This window comes from Echinops telfairi, unplaced genomic scaffold, assembly GCF_000313985.2.
Source record: "Echinops telfairi isolate 266 unplaced genomic scaffold, ASM31398v2 ScPeMD7_23;HRSCAF=83, whole genome shotgun sequence".
Classification (NCBI taxonomy): Eukaryota; Metazoa; Chordata; class Mammalia; order Afrosoricida; family Tenrecidae; genus Echinops; species Echinops telfairi.
Genome location: NW_022103920.1, coordinates 60,948,345 through 60,964,151, shown reverse-complemented (window position 1 = coordinate 60,964,151; position 15,807 = coordinate 60,948,345). Strand labels below are relative to the sequence as shown.

The window sequence follows — 15,807 nt, the reverse complement described above, 5'->3', positions numbered from 1 at the left end:
ATGTTAGTCTAATAAAATTGTCAGACGTCTTCCAGTTAAAGTAATTCTTACAGGAAGCCTACAAACAAAAACTATGATCTCAATGTTTTGGGTTATTTGCTCCCATACAGTTTATTACTAATTATTTTCAAGTTGTTAAGAAAAATAGAAAGCTATTTTCTAAGACAAACACAAGTCAGACTCAGCAAGAGTTTGAGTGGCACAAGACACCAAGTCCCAGAAGAATTACACAAGTTCAGCTTAGCTCTGGAGTGAAAGCAAACCCCTTTCCACAGCCCACTGGAGGGTGGGAACTGGGGAGGGGGTGTTTCCCTCAAAAGTAATTCCTCTCCGCTAAGTCCAACGAGCAAACAGACAAGATTTTAACAAACAGGTCAGGAATGAAAAGTAGGAAAAGGGGACTCACAGGTAAAATTCATCCAGTGACTTATTTCATTAGCTCTTCAATAATTTTCATTCTCGGAATACAGATGAACTCTCATGTTCCAGTTACCAAAGTTGGTGGCAAGCCAGTGCAATTTCTGAGTAAGTTGCTTTATAAGTTTCTGACGGAGCCTCAGGTTCAGATTCTCTGGCAACTAATTATAAGCTTGGGTGGTCATTCAAAGCAGAAATAAAGTGAAGGTAAACTGAATACCCTCCTCTTCAGCTCTCACAGCTGTATCTCACACACCGTATTTTAATGACTCTTTCTGGTCACTTATGAACTGTCATTACCTTCCTGGGCAGTAGACGAGCCTGCACAAATGCAAGCGATTACATACAGCTCCAGCAAGCCGGAGCAGTGGCCAGCAAAGATGATCATCTGTAATGGGATCACTCAGCTTTCATTTATACCTGCTAACTTGAAGGATTTTACCTATAAATAAATTATACAAGCATTATACATGTGCAAATGTTATCACCATCATCTCAAATCTGCCTCTCAGAAGAGCAGGTTTAGCAGACGGGGTGTAGGGGTGGGAAGGTGGTGGAAGGGAAGCCTGGGTAATAGACATCAAATGTTACTGACATTGATCATTTAAAGAACTATTTTTCTGATAATTTCATAGACTACAGTGTTAACTACCAAAAGCTTTTCAAAATTGGAATACTATTAAATGCATAAGTGAAACCGACCCTTTCAAGAAATATAATATATACTACCATATAATGTAACCATATATAAATGAATCTCTTCACACCTAATATTTTTTGTTAAGGATAACAGGAAACTAAGTATTGGCTGGAGTTTTGAAACAGAAAACCTATTCAAAGGGACACTGTGGAGGCCAAAAACTCAAAAACCTGTTTTTAGGTGCGGTTGTACAAGTTTTGTTTTGTTTTTTTCTATAGGATTTACATGTAGGCAACATACTGAGTCTGACATCTAAATTCTTTTTACTACTAGTTTTAGGGGGGGAAATGCCTATAGGTGCTCAACTAACCTTACAGATTAAAAAAATCAGACAGTAACATGTACATGGGGAAATTATTAGGCTTTCTTTTAACCATGTATTTATAATTGTTAGTAGGGCTACTCATTAAAATAAATTTACTTCAAACAGAAAATGAATATCAGGTTTTTAAAAGCATATTATATAAGTCACAGGTTAGGGTATCATGTACACAACAGTAACTAAAAAGGGGGAGAAAGCTACCTTCTCAATAAATGCCTTCATTTAAAATACATAAGGAGGTCTTCCCCCAATAACACTTAGAAGCTTAGCCATAAGTGTATGTGGAATTAACTGTACTCAAGGTTAAAAACTATGCATTTAATTAATTGAACTGTCAAAAGTTCAACCAATTTCTTAAATTAGCACCTTCTTCTGTATACTCTTCAAACAAAAATTCTGTCTGTGGCATGTTGTCCTCCAAATGAAATTAATTAAAAGATAAAATACTAAAAACTTGGGCAAGATTTAAAAAATACATATTTTTATCAACTTCCTACAGTTGCATCGCTAATTACTCCAACTGTGTCTCTGCCACCATTTTTTAATGTCATTAAAGTAGCACTTGCTCACTTGATAATTAAAGTATTTTTTAAGTCTCTAAATATCATCTTTAGTCTCGCCACTCAGAAATGACCAGACTTAGCATTTTGATGTCTTACATTCAATTTGGTTCTAGATACAAATACCATACTATTAAAATAAAATTGTAACGAAACTATACACTGAGAGTCATCCAACCTTTTACCACATACTATATTGTAGAGTAATAACTAGTTTTAAGTAATTTTAGCAAACATTATTAATAATACCAAAGGCTTGGAAGTTTCTCACCTGGCCATTCCTGAGGAAAAACTCTGTGGTCATGACTGTTTACCTTTCTGACCTTTAGCAACACCATCTGCCCCATCTGGACACTGTTATTTGGCTGACACGGAAAGTCATTTGGAATATTAGGCTACTCACAGAAAAACTCATTCCATAACTTTAAAAAGAGGGAAAAATAAAGAGCCGCTGCCATCGAGTTAATTCCAATTCATAGTCGAACTGCCCTGAAAGGATTTCCAAGGTCATAATCTTTACAGAAGCAAAAGACCACGTTGTTCTCCCACAGAGCAGCTGACGGCTTAGAACCACTGACCTGTCAGTTAGCAGTTAGCAGATCTTAACAGCTGCACCTGAAAACAACAGGTAAGGAGACTAATGTGTCCGCAGAGTTTCCGTTAAAGCCATTGCTCCTCCCACATAAAATGAGGGGAGAGTTTTAGCTGAAATATCACTATGAAAAGATAAACCGAGAAAAACAAAACTTCCCACCTCTTGAAACGTAATATTTCAGAACATCTCTCTACTCTTCAGATCTGTACACTGCCTTCTGTATAAGGAGAGGTACCCAAGAAAGAGACAATAAATTAGGCTGAAGAATGAGAAATTGCACAAAAATATTATCAGTCTCTCCATCATGGTGAGCTATTTCCAGAAGAAAAGTGAGTAAAGCAATTAATAAGTCATCCACTATATTACAAAGCATTCTTCCCTTATTCTCAGTTTCCTAAGCAGGGTGTTGTTCTCAAATAGAGTTCAACCCAGGCTTTCAGAAGTTAACTTACTATAAAAATTCACTCTGGAAACTGCACTCCCTTGAATTTCATAGCTGAATGTTTTTAAAGTTTTTACTATCATTTATAACACAAATAACAATCCCAAGAGCATTTTAATACTTCCACATATGATTTCCCAAAGTTTCCCTTTGGAGGAAAAACATACAGTGTATTACCTGTGATTATACACTACAAATAAATCTGAGACAATCAAGGAATCATAAAACATTAGACCTGAGAAGAAATCTTAGTGATAGATTGCAAGGCCACAAGAGGCAAACAGAACTAATATCAAGTAACTCTATGTCATCTTTATTATTATTAACAGCTAATAATGTGTAGTGGTAATATATATAATATGCTTCAATAGACAAAATAATATATAAGAAACAGAACGAATCCCTGCACCAAAGTGCCCATCTTGTAGATCGTTACAGTACAGAAAGCGCAAAGTATTACACATGAAACTTACACTGAAATAGTACAGGATGGGAAGAATTTTTTAAAATAGGATATAGAGCTTATCCATTAGCAACTCCAATCAGCACAAAAGAATAATGTAAGCAACAACAAATGAGCAATGGAAGAGAAATAAACCCGGGGTCCTTAGAAAATAAGGGTTCCATCAGACTAGACAAGGCCAACAGTCAAAGACCAGAGCGGCAGCACCGTTCGTGCCTTGAAAAAAAGCCCTATGCTGAACCAAGCATTGAGACTTCATCAATGGCAATGTCAGACTTCATCAATAAAAGAGCAGTGTCTCAAGCAACAGAGATGTTGTCACCATCCTCTGGGCCACGTACACCTAATTCTTTCACAGTTTACAAATGTCCTCCTCCCTTCCCGGATCCTGCTGTCCCCTCGGTTCCATGTCATCATTCTCTCCGTGAAACTGCCAAAAACAGCAGACAGCACTTACTGCTTTCACATCTCGGAACATAACCTTTAGACTACACGATCACCCAGAAAAACTCTTTTGCCCTTGGCTCTCGACTTTCAGAAAGTCTGCCTCCCAGTCTCTTAACTGAACGTATCTCACAAACTATACGCACTGTGTCTCCTAAATGCACTTTTTAAAAGCATGCTCTGTTTATACTTAATTAAATGTCCAGAATAGACAAATCACTGAGACGGAAGAGAGATTGGTAGTTGCCAGAGGATAAGGGGACGAGAAAGGCGAAACTGGGAGTGACTGCTAACAGGCACAGGGTTTCTTTTAAGAGTACTGGAAACGTTCCTGAATTGGACCGTGTTAGTGATAGTGCAACACTGAATATGGTAGCAGTCACTGAATTGTGCACTGTAAAATGGTTACTTTACATTATTTGCATTTTATCTCAATTTTCTGAATTACAAATCACACACACACACACACACATCCCAAAAGCATACCCTTCCTTTTACTTTATCAAGAAATGAACTCCCTTAAGTGAAAATTGTTCAAGCAGAAGCTGAATGATCATCTGTCAGGAATATGTTATTGAAGGGCTTCCTGAAGTGGCTGAGAAATTGCACTAGATTTCCTTGAAGTGTTTTTCATCGATGTCTCCAGCCAAAGTGAAGAGATCAAATCCAGGAGGAAATTTAAAATAACAGTGACCAGGAAGAAAAGTATATAAGGTACAGCATGAAAAGCTTTTTTGGAGTTCAAAATTGAAAATCATAGAATAAAATGAAGCAGGAAAATGTAAAAACATAAAAATTAAAAATAGTCTTCTCCCTCGCAAAAAGTAAATAAATCGGCAAGCCACAGACACACATTTTATTCAGAGTTTAATATATCAATGTTCGGCAAACAACGTAAGAATAACATAAAAGAAAATTATTTTATTACAAACTTGGAGTCTCATCGTTTGAAATCTGAGTCCACCAACCTGTGTTGTAAATGAGGAAGTCTAGGACGGAGGGGAAGTATGATGCACGATCTGAAAAGCAAGAAACACTTAACCTTTCCACAAGCACACGCAGTTGTAGGCCATGAATGTCCGACCTGTGGACAACCTGTAGTTACAAACCAACTCTCATAAAGCTTATTACATTACAAATTCGAGGTCCACAGTGGTTTGTAATGCAAATAGGTAATACTTCCCAATGTGCGTCAAATATTATGTTATAAGTACTGTTATTGTTTTAAAGATGTTTTAGTGTGTATGGGAATCTTACTTTAGTATTTTTATGCATAACAAGTACTCAAAACTCACGGTCATCAGGTCAATGCCAAGTCTCTGGTGGACAACAGGGTAGAACTGCCCCTGTGACTTTTTCCCGGAGTCGAAAGCCCTGTTCTTCTCCCAGGGAGCAGCTGGGGGCTTCAAATGACTGCCCTTGAGGAGGCCAGCCCAATGGGTAACTACTATGCTACCAGAGCCCCTTGGCAAGTACACTACACACTAAGACAAACCTTTGACTAACTGCTCCGACTTGTGTACAAATCCACCTTAAAGATGAATTTAGGACAGAACTCATTCATAATCCAAGAACTGCCTGTAAATGCTAACAAGCATCTGTAAAAATTTGCTGTAGAAGAGAATCCCTTTTTAAGCACCAAACGACATTGTTCAGTGAAAAAGAGAGGCCTTTCTAATATATGCACGTGAATTTTAGAATACAGAACTTGTAGACAGTGAATTATTTAGTGTGGCTCTTCCAGCCAAAGTAGCCCACCAAATGACCTTGCCCTCTACGGGTCTGATAAGAAGGTCGGAAAAGCCATTGATAGGATTCACCTGCTGGTAACTGTGAACAGGCGTCCCTGCAATGCCACTCTGCTTGCATATAAAATGAGCCCCCTCAGAAGCAGGCGGGCTCTCATTACCAGCAAGAGCCAGGGGTGGAGCCTGTTCTGGATCCAGAAGACAGCTATAAAGCCAGAGGAGCTGCAGCCGAACCCAGAGCCAAAGCACAGAAGAGAGCGATGGGCCTCCCAGCCCATGGAGCAAATAAAGCCAGGTGCTTTCGTGCAGGCAGCTGGTTTTTGGAATAAGGTACCTCTGCACACTTAACTGAGGCAGCTGCAATGGCTGACCCAAGGAAGTGGAGCTGAGTGCCTTCGGGCTGAGTGGGGTGCCTCTGGGCAATGAATTGGGGGAGTGGGGTTTGCTGACCCACGGAGCTTGAGCTGAATGCCTTCCGGTTGAGGCTGACAGTGGAGTGGTGTCATTAATTAGCAGATCTGACAGAACTTTGCAACATGTCCTGATAAACAACTCAACCCTGAGCATATCACACTGGCATTACAACCTGTTAATGTCCTTCATAAGCTCTGTAAGCATGAGTTTTGCCTGTGGGCTCTATGGAGCCATTGCAATGATTATTACATCCTAGAGAGGTGAACTAGAGAACATTAACTAAGACAACAGAGCTCATTCAATAAATATCCATTCTCTGATTCTACACAATGCATGGGAATACTTGACACAGTTCCCTTACCTGGTTATGAATTATATGTTACAAAGTATCAACATTAAAAAATTCAACTTAATTGTCATGGTATCAATGTTATACAAATAAAAGCAAGCTAAATAAGACGGTAGTTTCTACACTCTGTCCGTTTGTTCGTTGAGGCTCCCAAAAGAAAGGGAGAGTGGAATTTCTGAGCCTAGCAAGAATTTCCTCCACTTGTTCTTTCAGAGTTAACAATTCAAACCACATGAAGAACCTTTAAAGTAATGTCTCATGACCCAAACTCTTTATGAATTTAAGGTTCACCTCCAATGGGGAGACCAGAAACCGGGTGCCTAATGCACCCTCCATGCTCACACCTTGTTCTCCCTTCACACCTTTCTGTTTCCGGCAATCAGGCCACCCCCTCTGGGAACCCGTTTGTTACAGGAGTTTCCCCAGCAGCTTGTGGGCATGCCCTTTTCGAAATCAGAAGACTCTCGTGTCCAATTCTTATTCCAATACCAGGTCCACAACAATGGACATTTAGGGGTGCTTTCTGAACGTCTCCTGTCAGAAAACAAATAGGAACTCCAGAGCTCCGCTACCCAGAACGTGGTCGCTCGACCAGTATCATCAGCACCACTTAAAAACGGGTTGGGAATGCAAAATCTCTGGTTCCACCAATAGACAACTATGCACACCTTCTGTATTACTGGAGAATATCAGACTCTGCTATCCGAGCCAGCGCAATGCCACTGAGTAGATCCCAACTTACAGTGACCTTATAGGACACAGTAGCAGACGGGACCAGAGGCTTCCCAGGGTGTCAACGCTGACCATCTGTTTTCCCACGGAGCAGCTGATGAGTTTGGATTTCCTACCTCTGGGTGAGCAGTGGCACGTCTTAACGGCGCAGAAGACAAGAGATCGAATGGGATGCCTAACACTCAAGGGACGTGATAATTACCAGCAAAGTAGGATAGAGTGTTTCTCACAGGCAAGGACGCTGAGACTTTGCCTCACGTACTTTCAACATGTCATCAGGAAAGACCAGGTGCTGGAGAAGGACATCGTGCTTGGTAGAGGGGCAGTGACAAAGAGGAAGGCTCTCAGCAAGATGGACTGAGTCAGCGCTTGCAACAAGGGGCTCAAACATGACAACAATGTTGAGGACGGAGCAAGACTGGGCGGTGTTTTGTTCTGTGGTGCACAAGGTCACTATGGGTCAGAACCGACTTGATGGCACCTAACTACAACAACAAGGTAGAACCAAAAAAAACCCCACTGCCATCGAGTTGATTCCACTCATCGTGATACCACAGGAAAGAACAGAACTGCCTCCTTCGGGTTTCTGAAACTAAACCTTGATCGGTTTCTCCCTGTAAGTAGGAGTCGCTGATGGGTTCGAACTGCCAGCCTTGCAGTTTGCAGCCCACTGACAAAACTCACTACATCACTAGAGCTAGCTTATAAAATAAGAAGCTACACTCAGAGGCTCTGTGAGGCATGGATTATGGGAACACAGGCCTGTCAAGTGGGTGGAATTCACTTTTGTGACGTGTTCAGTAGTAGAATTCTCTACTTCAGCGGCACCTGACCACAACAATGGAGGAGACACAGGTTCAACTCCATCCAAGACACTTCAAGTGTAGCCATCGTTGCGTGTCAGTGGAGACTTTCTTGCTGCTGTGCTTATAAACAGGTTCAACCGAGCTTCCAGATTACAATAGAAACGGGAGAGAGGCTTAACGATCTACCTGCAGAAAACCAGCTAATGAAAACCCCACCGGATTACACCGCTCCAGCCATTGGCCTTCGCCAGGCTGCCTTCCCTGAATGGTCACCGGATACTGACATCCAGTTTGGTCCTCTTCTGGATCCACAGGTGTTCTACCAAAGAAATGCAAATAATACCCACGGCTCATAAGTAGGCAAACTGGCAAAGCTAGAGCAGTGGGTAAACAATATACTTGCCCTCTTTCAGGGCAAGCGTGTGGGCCCAGGACAGCAGTCATCTACAGAGTCCACAAACATCAACTTTGGCTAAGGTGACCAGACGTCCCGATTTTTAACAATTTTTCCTGTGTCCCGTAGCATTTTGAAAAAGTCCTGATTTTTGGACAGAATGCACAACAAGCTAGGGTAAACGGTTTTTGGCTGCCATGTGGCTATTTTGCCAGGATATGAGTTTTATCAATGGTGTCCCGCTTTACCAATGTTAAAATCTGGTCACCTTAATTTGGCCCTCCTAACTACACCAAGAACCGGAAGTGTGGATGCTATAGATAAACAAACACATGAACACTGTATAGCCAGGACTCAAGTAGTGTGACCCCTTGAACCCTAAAGGCAATTTAAATGTATTAATATACCCCTATGCTTGCATCCTGTTTCTCACCATGTGTTTTAAAATAATGGAATCAACAATGTAGCCGAAGCATCTTCATTCTGATCCATTACCTCTGGGTTAGCTACCCTGGTATGTACTTGGAGATGACTCACTACAGTCAAGGTTATTTCCAGGACTTCCAGTCAGTTGATTCCAGTTCCATTCCCTACTGACTCAGTATCTCCAGGGTGCAAATGCAGATTCTCAGCAGGGGATGGGGCTAGAATGAACCAGTCCTAAGCCCTGGTTGGGAAAGCCTCTCCAAAGGCACAGAAATTTGGATTGCAGAAGAGCTCTGATCTGGACACTATCTCAGAGAAAACGCCCACGTATCCCTAATGAGCGTGCAGAGTCCCAAATGAGGGCGAGAATACCAAGGAGCATTTATTCAGTAACTCTCGGAGAAGCTCACAGCAGCATTACTGTTGGAAGGAAAAAATACATAAGGCAACGATCCTCAACATTAACCCCACAATCTCCTTCTTGCTGAGAGTTAAGAAAATCTACTTTTTCCGGATAAGCTATGTTTTAAGAGCACCCATTCAAAAGACATTAGGCTACCACAAACAGAGAAAAGGTTATAAGTTCCTTAATGAGGCTGCATTGACTTTAGGAAAAAATCATTGTAAGAAGGAAAGCGAGCTGGAAAGCCTGGGAAACTTGCTTAAGGAAGCTGTGCACATCCCAGACCAGCAGTTCCTGAGCTGATCAACGCCAGTCATTTTATTTATGGATCGATACTGACTGCGACCATGGGCTCAAACCAAACTGTGAGGGTGGCATAGGACAGGGCAGTGTTTCGTTCAATAGTGCAAAGAGCCACAATGAGTGGGAACCAATCGGATGGCACCCCACAACATCTGTATTTTCCCAGCACACAGTAGTTAGACAAAAGTTCCCAACACATAATAAGGGCTCAAATGAATGTGCTGAATTAACAGAAAATTGAAACGTCACCATTTATATCCTTGATTCACCTCAGACAAATTCATTTTAATTAGGTTTTGAGAAATTCCTCTGGATACAGGCTTAATTTCAGATCTCAAATTAGCATGCTTCATAACACTAAGTCTGTATCTTGAAGTCAGACCTCACATTTTGCTTTTTAAAATTCATTCGAATAGCCCATGACCCCTGCGAAGCTCCCTACAATGAGAAACAAATGTGTCAAGCAAGTAGATGGCTGTCATAGTCAATGCTCTGACCATCCTACAGTTTGAAAAGTAACTGGAAGGTAGAAGCACATGCCACATAAGAAAGGTCAGGTCCAGCCTGAAGACATCTTAGGGGACCATCACGTAAACCATCAGAAGAGGAACTGAACTAGAAACCGTGCAGGATGGTACACACACAGCTGCGAAGCAGGAGCTACAACCAAAGACAGAGGCGTGGAAAACACTGGACCGAGTGGGAAATGAGACGAGAAGAGCAGGAAAGAATGTAGGGTTCTCAAGTTCACTTCTGGAAAGAGAGTGTTCTCCATCACTGCTGAAACAGGAGGTGTGTTTAAATCGCAAAGGCAAAGATTAGAAGTCAGACGTTCCTAGTCCATAAATAAAATTATGAAGCACATGAATGGCTGAGTGAATTCCCTTCCAAGTGTCCTGCCAAGCTCCCTCACTCTGTACATTTCATATAGCCACGTATTGCTAAAGTACCTGTGAGTTAGAGGAAGCATGTCGACATCAGACATTCTGGCACTGTCTTTTACACTGTGTTAATATCATTTCTAAATCCTAGGTATTTTAAGAATTGACTTGAAATAGTAGGTCGATGAACTAATTTTTTTTAATGCGCACAATGAAAAGAGGGTGTCTTATACAGTTCTATGTCTTCTGCAGCTCACAGCATAGAAACCAGGGCTGTGAACTGGTCCACTCTGGCTGGACACCCTGCTGACAATTTGCATGTTCACCCCAGTTATACTGAATCCAAATCTCCATTTTAACAAAATGCAAGTTCCCAAGGGGGTGGGGGGAGCGCAAGAACTAAAGTGAACTGATTTGAAGTACTGATAGAAACAGGCAGCTGAAAAGCCTTCAAAAATGCTAGATTTCAGTATTGCCATCTTCTGAGGCCAACATCATAATTGAAGATTAAGGTAAATACCACCACTACCTTCACCACCAGTGGAAAGTAAGTCTGGAAATTTCCCCGCAAATGCACGTCCATGTTAAGCAAGAGAAGTGCCTCCTTCCTCACAAAAGCCTAAGAATGCATCTTTTATTTGCAAACTTAATCCTCTCCAACTGGTACTACTCACTGACCCCCAAAACACAATGCATGGTCTGTTCCGCCACGTTCCTGCTTGAACTGTGTTCTTGGTGAGATGAGTGAAACGTCACTGCCTCTCATCTAGTTTCAGTCTTTGCGGGAAGCACATTCAGAGGCCAGATGTTTATTGTTCCAGGTCACAGTGCCAACAATGGTTTTCATTTCAAAATATCATCCCCCTAAACTGGTTTATTCACATAAGAAGCAGACATAGTTCCGTGACAAGCCCTTTTAAATCCATTAAACCTATTACTCTGAAGCACAGAACCCAAATACAGGGCTGGTGTCCCATTTGGTGGAGTGGGTGGTGTTCTACTTGATAAATTTTCATAAGCTGCTATCTGGACTACTAGGGAGTCAGTCGCTGGATTTAACAAACTCCTTGAAGAGTTCATTCATTTCTGTTACTCCTGCTTTACTCACTGTGAGACAACTTAATCTCATTGTTTTCTTCCTAAGGGGTTGGAGGAGGATTCCAAGAGAAGCGGGGAGGGGGGGGCGTGAAACTGAGCTCTGTGGACTGAGGCCTGAGGAAAGGCTCCTGGGGAGACAACCGCTGGAGTTAGAGCTGAGGGAGTGCGGGCTGGGGGCAGGGGGGAGAGTGAATGAGTAGCACAGGCAAATAGTAAGCACTGCAAAGACTTCGCTTCCTTTAAAACTAGACTCGTCAACAGCTTACTTAAGGTACAGTGTACCTGGCATAGCCCAGGCACAGTCAGAACCCTGGCCTGCCAAGGGCACTGAAGGCTACCAGCAACACCTGTAACTGAATTCATAGATTACTACTTCGTTTCAAGGTAGAGATCTTTCCTAAGCCAAGCAAGAATAGCTTTCTCTTTGAACAACCCCACATAAATGAACTTATCTTACAGCCTCTTAATGGAAATTTCATACCCTGGAACTAAAACAGGCACGGTAGTTTTAGATTTCAAGGATATATTTGAAAAAGAATATATCAAATTCCAAATCTATCGTACTCATATACTGTCAGGGCTGGGAAATGGTCTCAAACTACATATCCTTTCACCGCAATGCTCCAGATAGACCTAGGCGGGCATGCCGGAACCTTAGGACCACGTTGGTAGGCAGGAACACCTTGAAGAAGCGCTGCAGAAGGGTCTGATACTCAACCAACCGCCTCTGTCCCCACTGCCATTCTCAGCTCATTGTGCTCCACGTCCAAAGCGGAGGTATGTGTGTGACTCACACAGTGGACTACACGTTCAGTCTTTAGGACAGAGCATTATAAATGCAACTGGAATTTATCCAGTTGTTAAGAGGGAAACATAAATCACAAAGGACAAATCAATTTTACTTCTTTCACAAATTCCGTTTTAAATCTATGTAACAAATTCTGAACTCAAGGCTGTTTACGAGTAATAGCTTTTCAATTAAAGTATTTGAACCAACTAAATGTAGTTCCATAAATCAAGCTTTCACTTTTTACCTAGTAGCACCACACACACACACACATACACACACACACACACACACACACACACACAAAGTTCCAACATTCCTCACAATCCACTTATACTTAAGAGATCTCAGGTTTTGCTGAAGCAAGTAAGTAAAGAATATTTCAAGGTTACCATAGCTCCCATTATACATTCTGCCTCATATCCTACAGCATTTAGAATGTGATTTTTAAATTCTTATCTACAAGTACTCTTGGGAAAAACACTTAAATAAGTCATTCTTGTTCAAACTAACATTCCCAGTGTCTAGTCTTCTAGTCCACTGGACTGCATCTCACAATCACAAAACTTCTTCAACTTTGACAGTATTCTCAATTTCTACTGATTTATGCAACCATAAGGCACATTAAGAGATATGATAGATTTCTCTCAAATGCCAGACCTTTAAAATCGCCTTACAACATATGTCCATCAACAAGCTTCATTCTTTACATACTCGACCAGTAGTTGTCAAATCTATTCTGCATACAGATAGGGCCAAATAATAAAAACTGAGAAAGGATACTTACCTTAATTGGCTCACTACTAAACTTGATTTTTCTATTTGCTGGGATGTCGTCTTCTTCGGGCAACCCAACAATTTCTGAGTATTCCATATCAGGTTGACAGTAATTGTTTTCATCACTATCTTCCTGTTCATCCTGTTCGGTGCCCGTCTCTCCCCAGTCTGAATTATACCTGGATCTTACTCTATACACATTATAGTCACTGTGCATGTAAACATGGGAACTCTCAGAATTATTTACATCTTCAGGTGTTTCTTTTCCATAAGTGGATCCAGGAGCATCACCAGAAGGGAAATCACCGCCTCCAAGTTCTTTTCTCTGATGCTTTGCTGCATCATCCCCAACCAAATTAGCTTCGGCATCTCCTAAAGTTTCATTTGAGGGCGAACAGGTTTCAGGCTCTGGCGTTGCCTTATTTCCAGCACACGGCTCTTCAAGAACATCTTGGCCAATTCTGCCAGTCGTCTCTTGGTTAGGTCTTGAGTCCTTGGCTCCCTGGCTCTGCTGTGTCCCCTCACTAGACATTGAAACTAGGGTACCTTTAGAGGCCACTTCTGGTGCTGGAGCTATTTTGCTCTTCTGAGCATCCTCTGCATCAGAACCTTCTTTGTTTGAAGGAGACCAAGAATTAGAATCCTTAAGGTGACCAAAAGTATCAAGATTGGTAACCGTGGGTGGCAAATTCAGTGGATAATGCCCAGTCACGGAGTACTCTTCGTTGTTTTCCCCCTTCTCTGAAAGGGCATTGGGAGAATCGGAGTTCTCAAATACTGCACTCAGTTGACTCACAGTTGGGGAGACCGCCTCCGTTCGGGAGCTAAGACTGTCCAAGGAATCCGTGCTACCTCTGTTGGACTTGGCCCCGCCCCAATCATCCTGGGGCTCACTCCCTGCAGCTTTCTCTTCTTTCTTTGGGGAATAGCGGTTATTGTGTCCTGATTCGCACACACTTCTCTCAAACATCTTGCGAGTTTCTGTGAACTTGGAATAGGAAGGGCCATCGTGCATGGTGTCAAATCTACTAATTCGCTCTGAGACAGAGGGCTCCAACTGAACCACTGAGCCGTCTGTCTTCTCCAGAAACTCTCTGGGCTTCATCCTTCTCTGCGGGGAAGGAGGTCTCCCTTTCCCCCTGGCTTTGGCAATGACTGCAGCATTCTCACTGGGTTCCATCCCCATCTGCATGAAGAGGTTTTTAATGCGATTGACATTGGAGCCATATTTCCTCCCTCGGCTCTGCTGGGAGCCCTCACCTTCTTTTGCTTTTTGCTCCCCGTCTGACTTGGGTTTGTCAAAGGTGCTTTTCAATGCCTGGAACTCGGTTCGGTATGCATTCCTGTGAGGAGAGGCACTTCGGAGAGAGGTCCGTTCACCTGATGACTCCGTTTTCAACATGTTTACTTCAGAAGGGAAAAGCCAATGTTCATAATGATTAAAAAAAAAAAAGTAATAACTAAAACCACTCTCTTCTCTAATCACCGGTACTTGGTCAACAAAAAGTATCTCTCAGATGACATACTCAGTCAGTGATCCTCCCAAACAGGTGTATTAGGAAAAGATTCACAGGCAAGGGTTACACAAAATGGCTTTTTCAAAGCAAGACTAGAGGTTCATCTGTAATAGAAAAGAATACATTTCTGAATTCATTTACTTATTTGAATATATGGTTAACACACTAATGCATACTTTTATTTTCAAAGAGACTTAGCCATGGACCAAGGAAAGGACATCACTTATTCAAGTGGAAAACTAAAAGTCAAGAAGATTAAAGAAAAAAAAATCTTATGACTAGTCTAGGGGACAAAAATGTTCCAAACACAATCTGGAGATCTATAACAAAATCACACACACACACACACACACACACACACACACACAGTGCAAATAAGGACACCTGAAAGCAACACTTTGGCTCAAGTTTAGTTTTGAACTTTTGATAATGTCCTGAAAAGAAACCAGCAGTTCATATATCTTTTAAAAGTCACCAATCTGTCCATAAAATCAACTACATTTGGAATTATCCAAAACTAGGCAGGACTAATCCTGTTTAAGGGCAATTAAAGATTTGGAATCATGTTTACAAACCCTTACACAAGCCTACTGACACTTGCTTTGCTCTTTCTGGTACAATATCCTCATCTTTAGCACCCCAAAGCAACACTAGCACTATTTCAGACCAAAGCAAGCAGGAAAAAGTTATGAAATAGCTGTAAGTTTCACTATAACTGTGAATATTTGGAAGTTTGGGAGATGGAGAAAATCACTGGGATATATGTGTGTGAGAAAGTGACAACCAGGAAGCGAATACACCTTGAAAGCTCTCTTCATAGACCTGATTTGTTTATTCTTTCTTGCCTCCAACTTACTTCAGACTCAAAATTCAATGCATGCTCGCTGGCTTCCTCCAACCCACTGCTGGATTTTATATCAATATGCCAGAAAACAAATGCTTCAAGATCTGCTAAGGCCCGGACAACAGAGGTTCCAAAGATTTTCAATTTGATTTAATGATGTTGTTGGGGTTTGTTGTTGCTTTTTAATTACAGGGACACATGCCACCCTAATGCACAATCCACTGAGAAGCCACACACTTTCCCTTAAATCCTCTCCAGACTGGGTTCCTGGCCCAGCATGCATGCATGGCCCATGCAAAGCCCATAGAAGAAGGGCTTTGAAGTGTGTTGCTTGTTTGTTTGTTTTTTTGTTTGTTTGTTTTGGGAGGTGGGGGTGGAGGTCGGG

At 41.7% G+C, this 15,807-nt stretch overlaps 1 protein-coding gene across 4 annotated transcripts in view; it reads right to left on the bottom strand.

Moving 5' to 3' along the window:
* Nucleotides 1-15,807, bottom strand: part of PPP1R9A (protein phosphatase 1 regulatory subunit 9A) — a 337,964-nt gene that overhangs the window by 321,032 nt on the left and 1,125 nt on the right. For all 4 annotated transcript variants that reach the window (XM_045288700.1, XM_045288701.1, XM_045288702.1 and 1 more), the window contains exon 2: nt 13,072-14,682. In XM_045288700.1, the coding sequence (XP_045144635.1) occupies nt 13,072-14,463 (1,392 nt within the window). In that variant the 5' untranslated portion in view covers nt 14,464-14,682. The remainder of the gene's footprint in view (nt 1-13,071; nt 14,683-15,807) is intronic.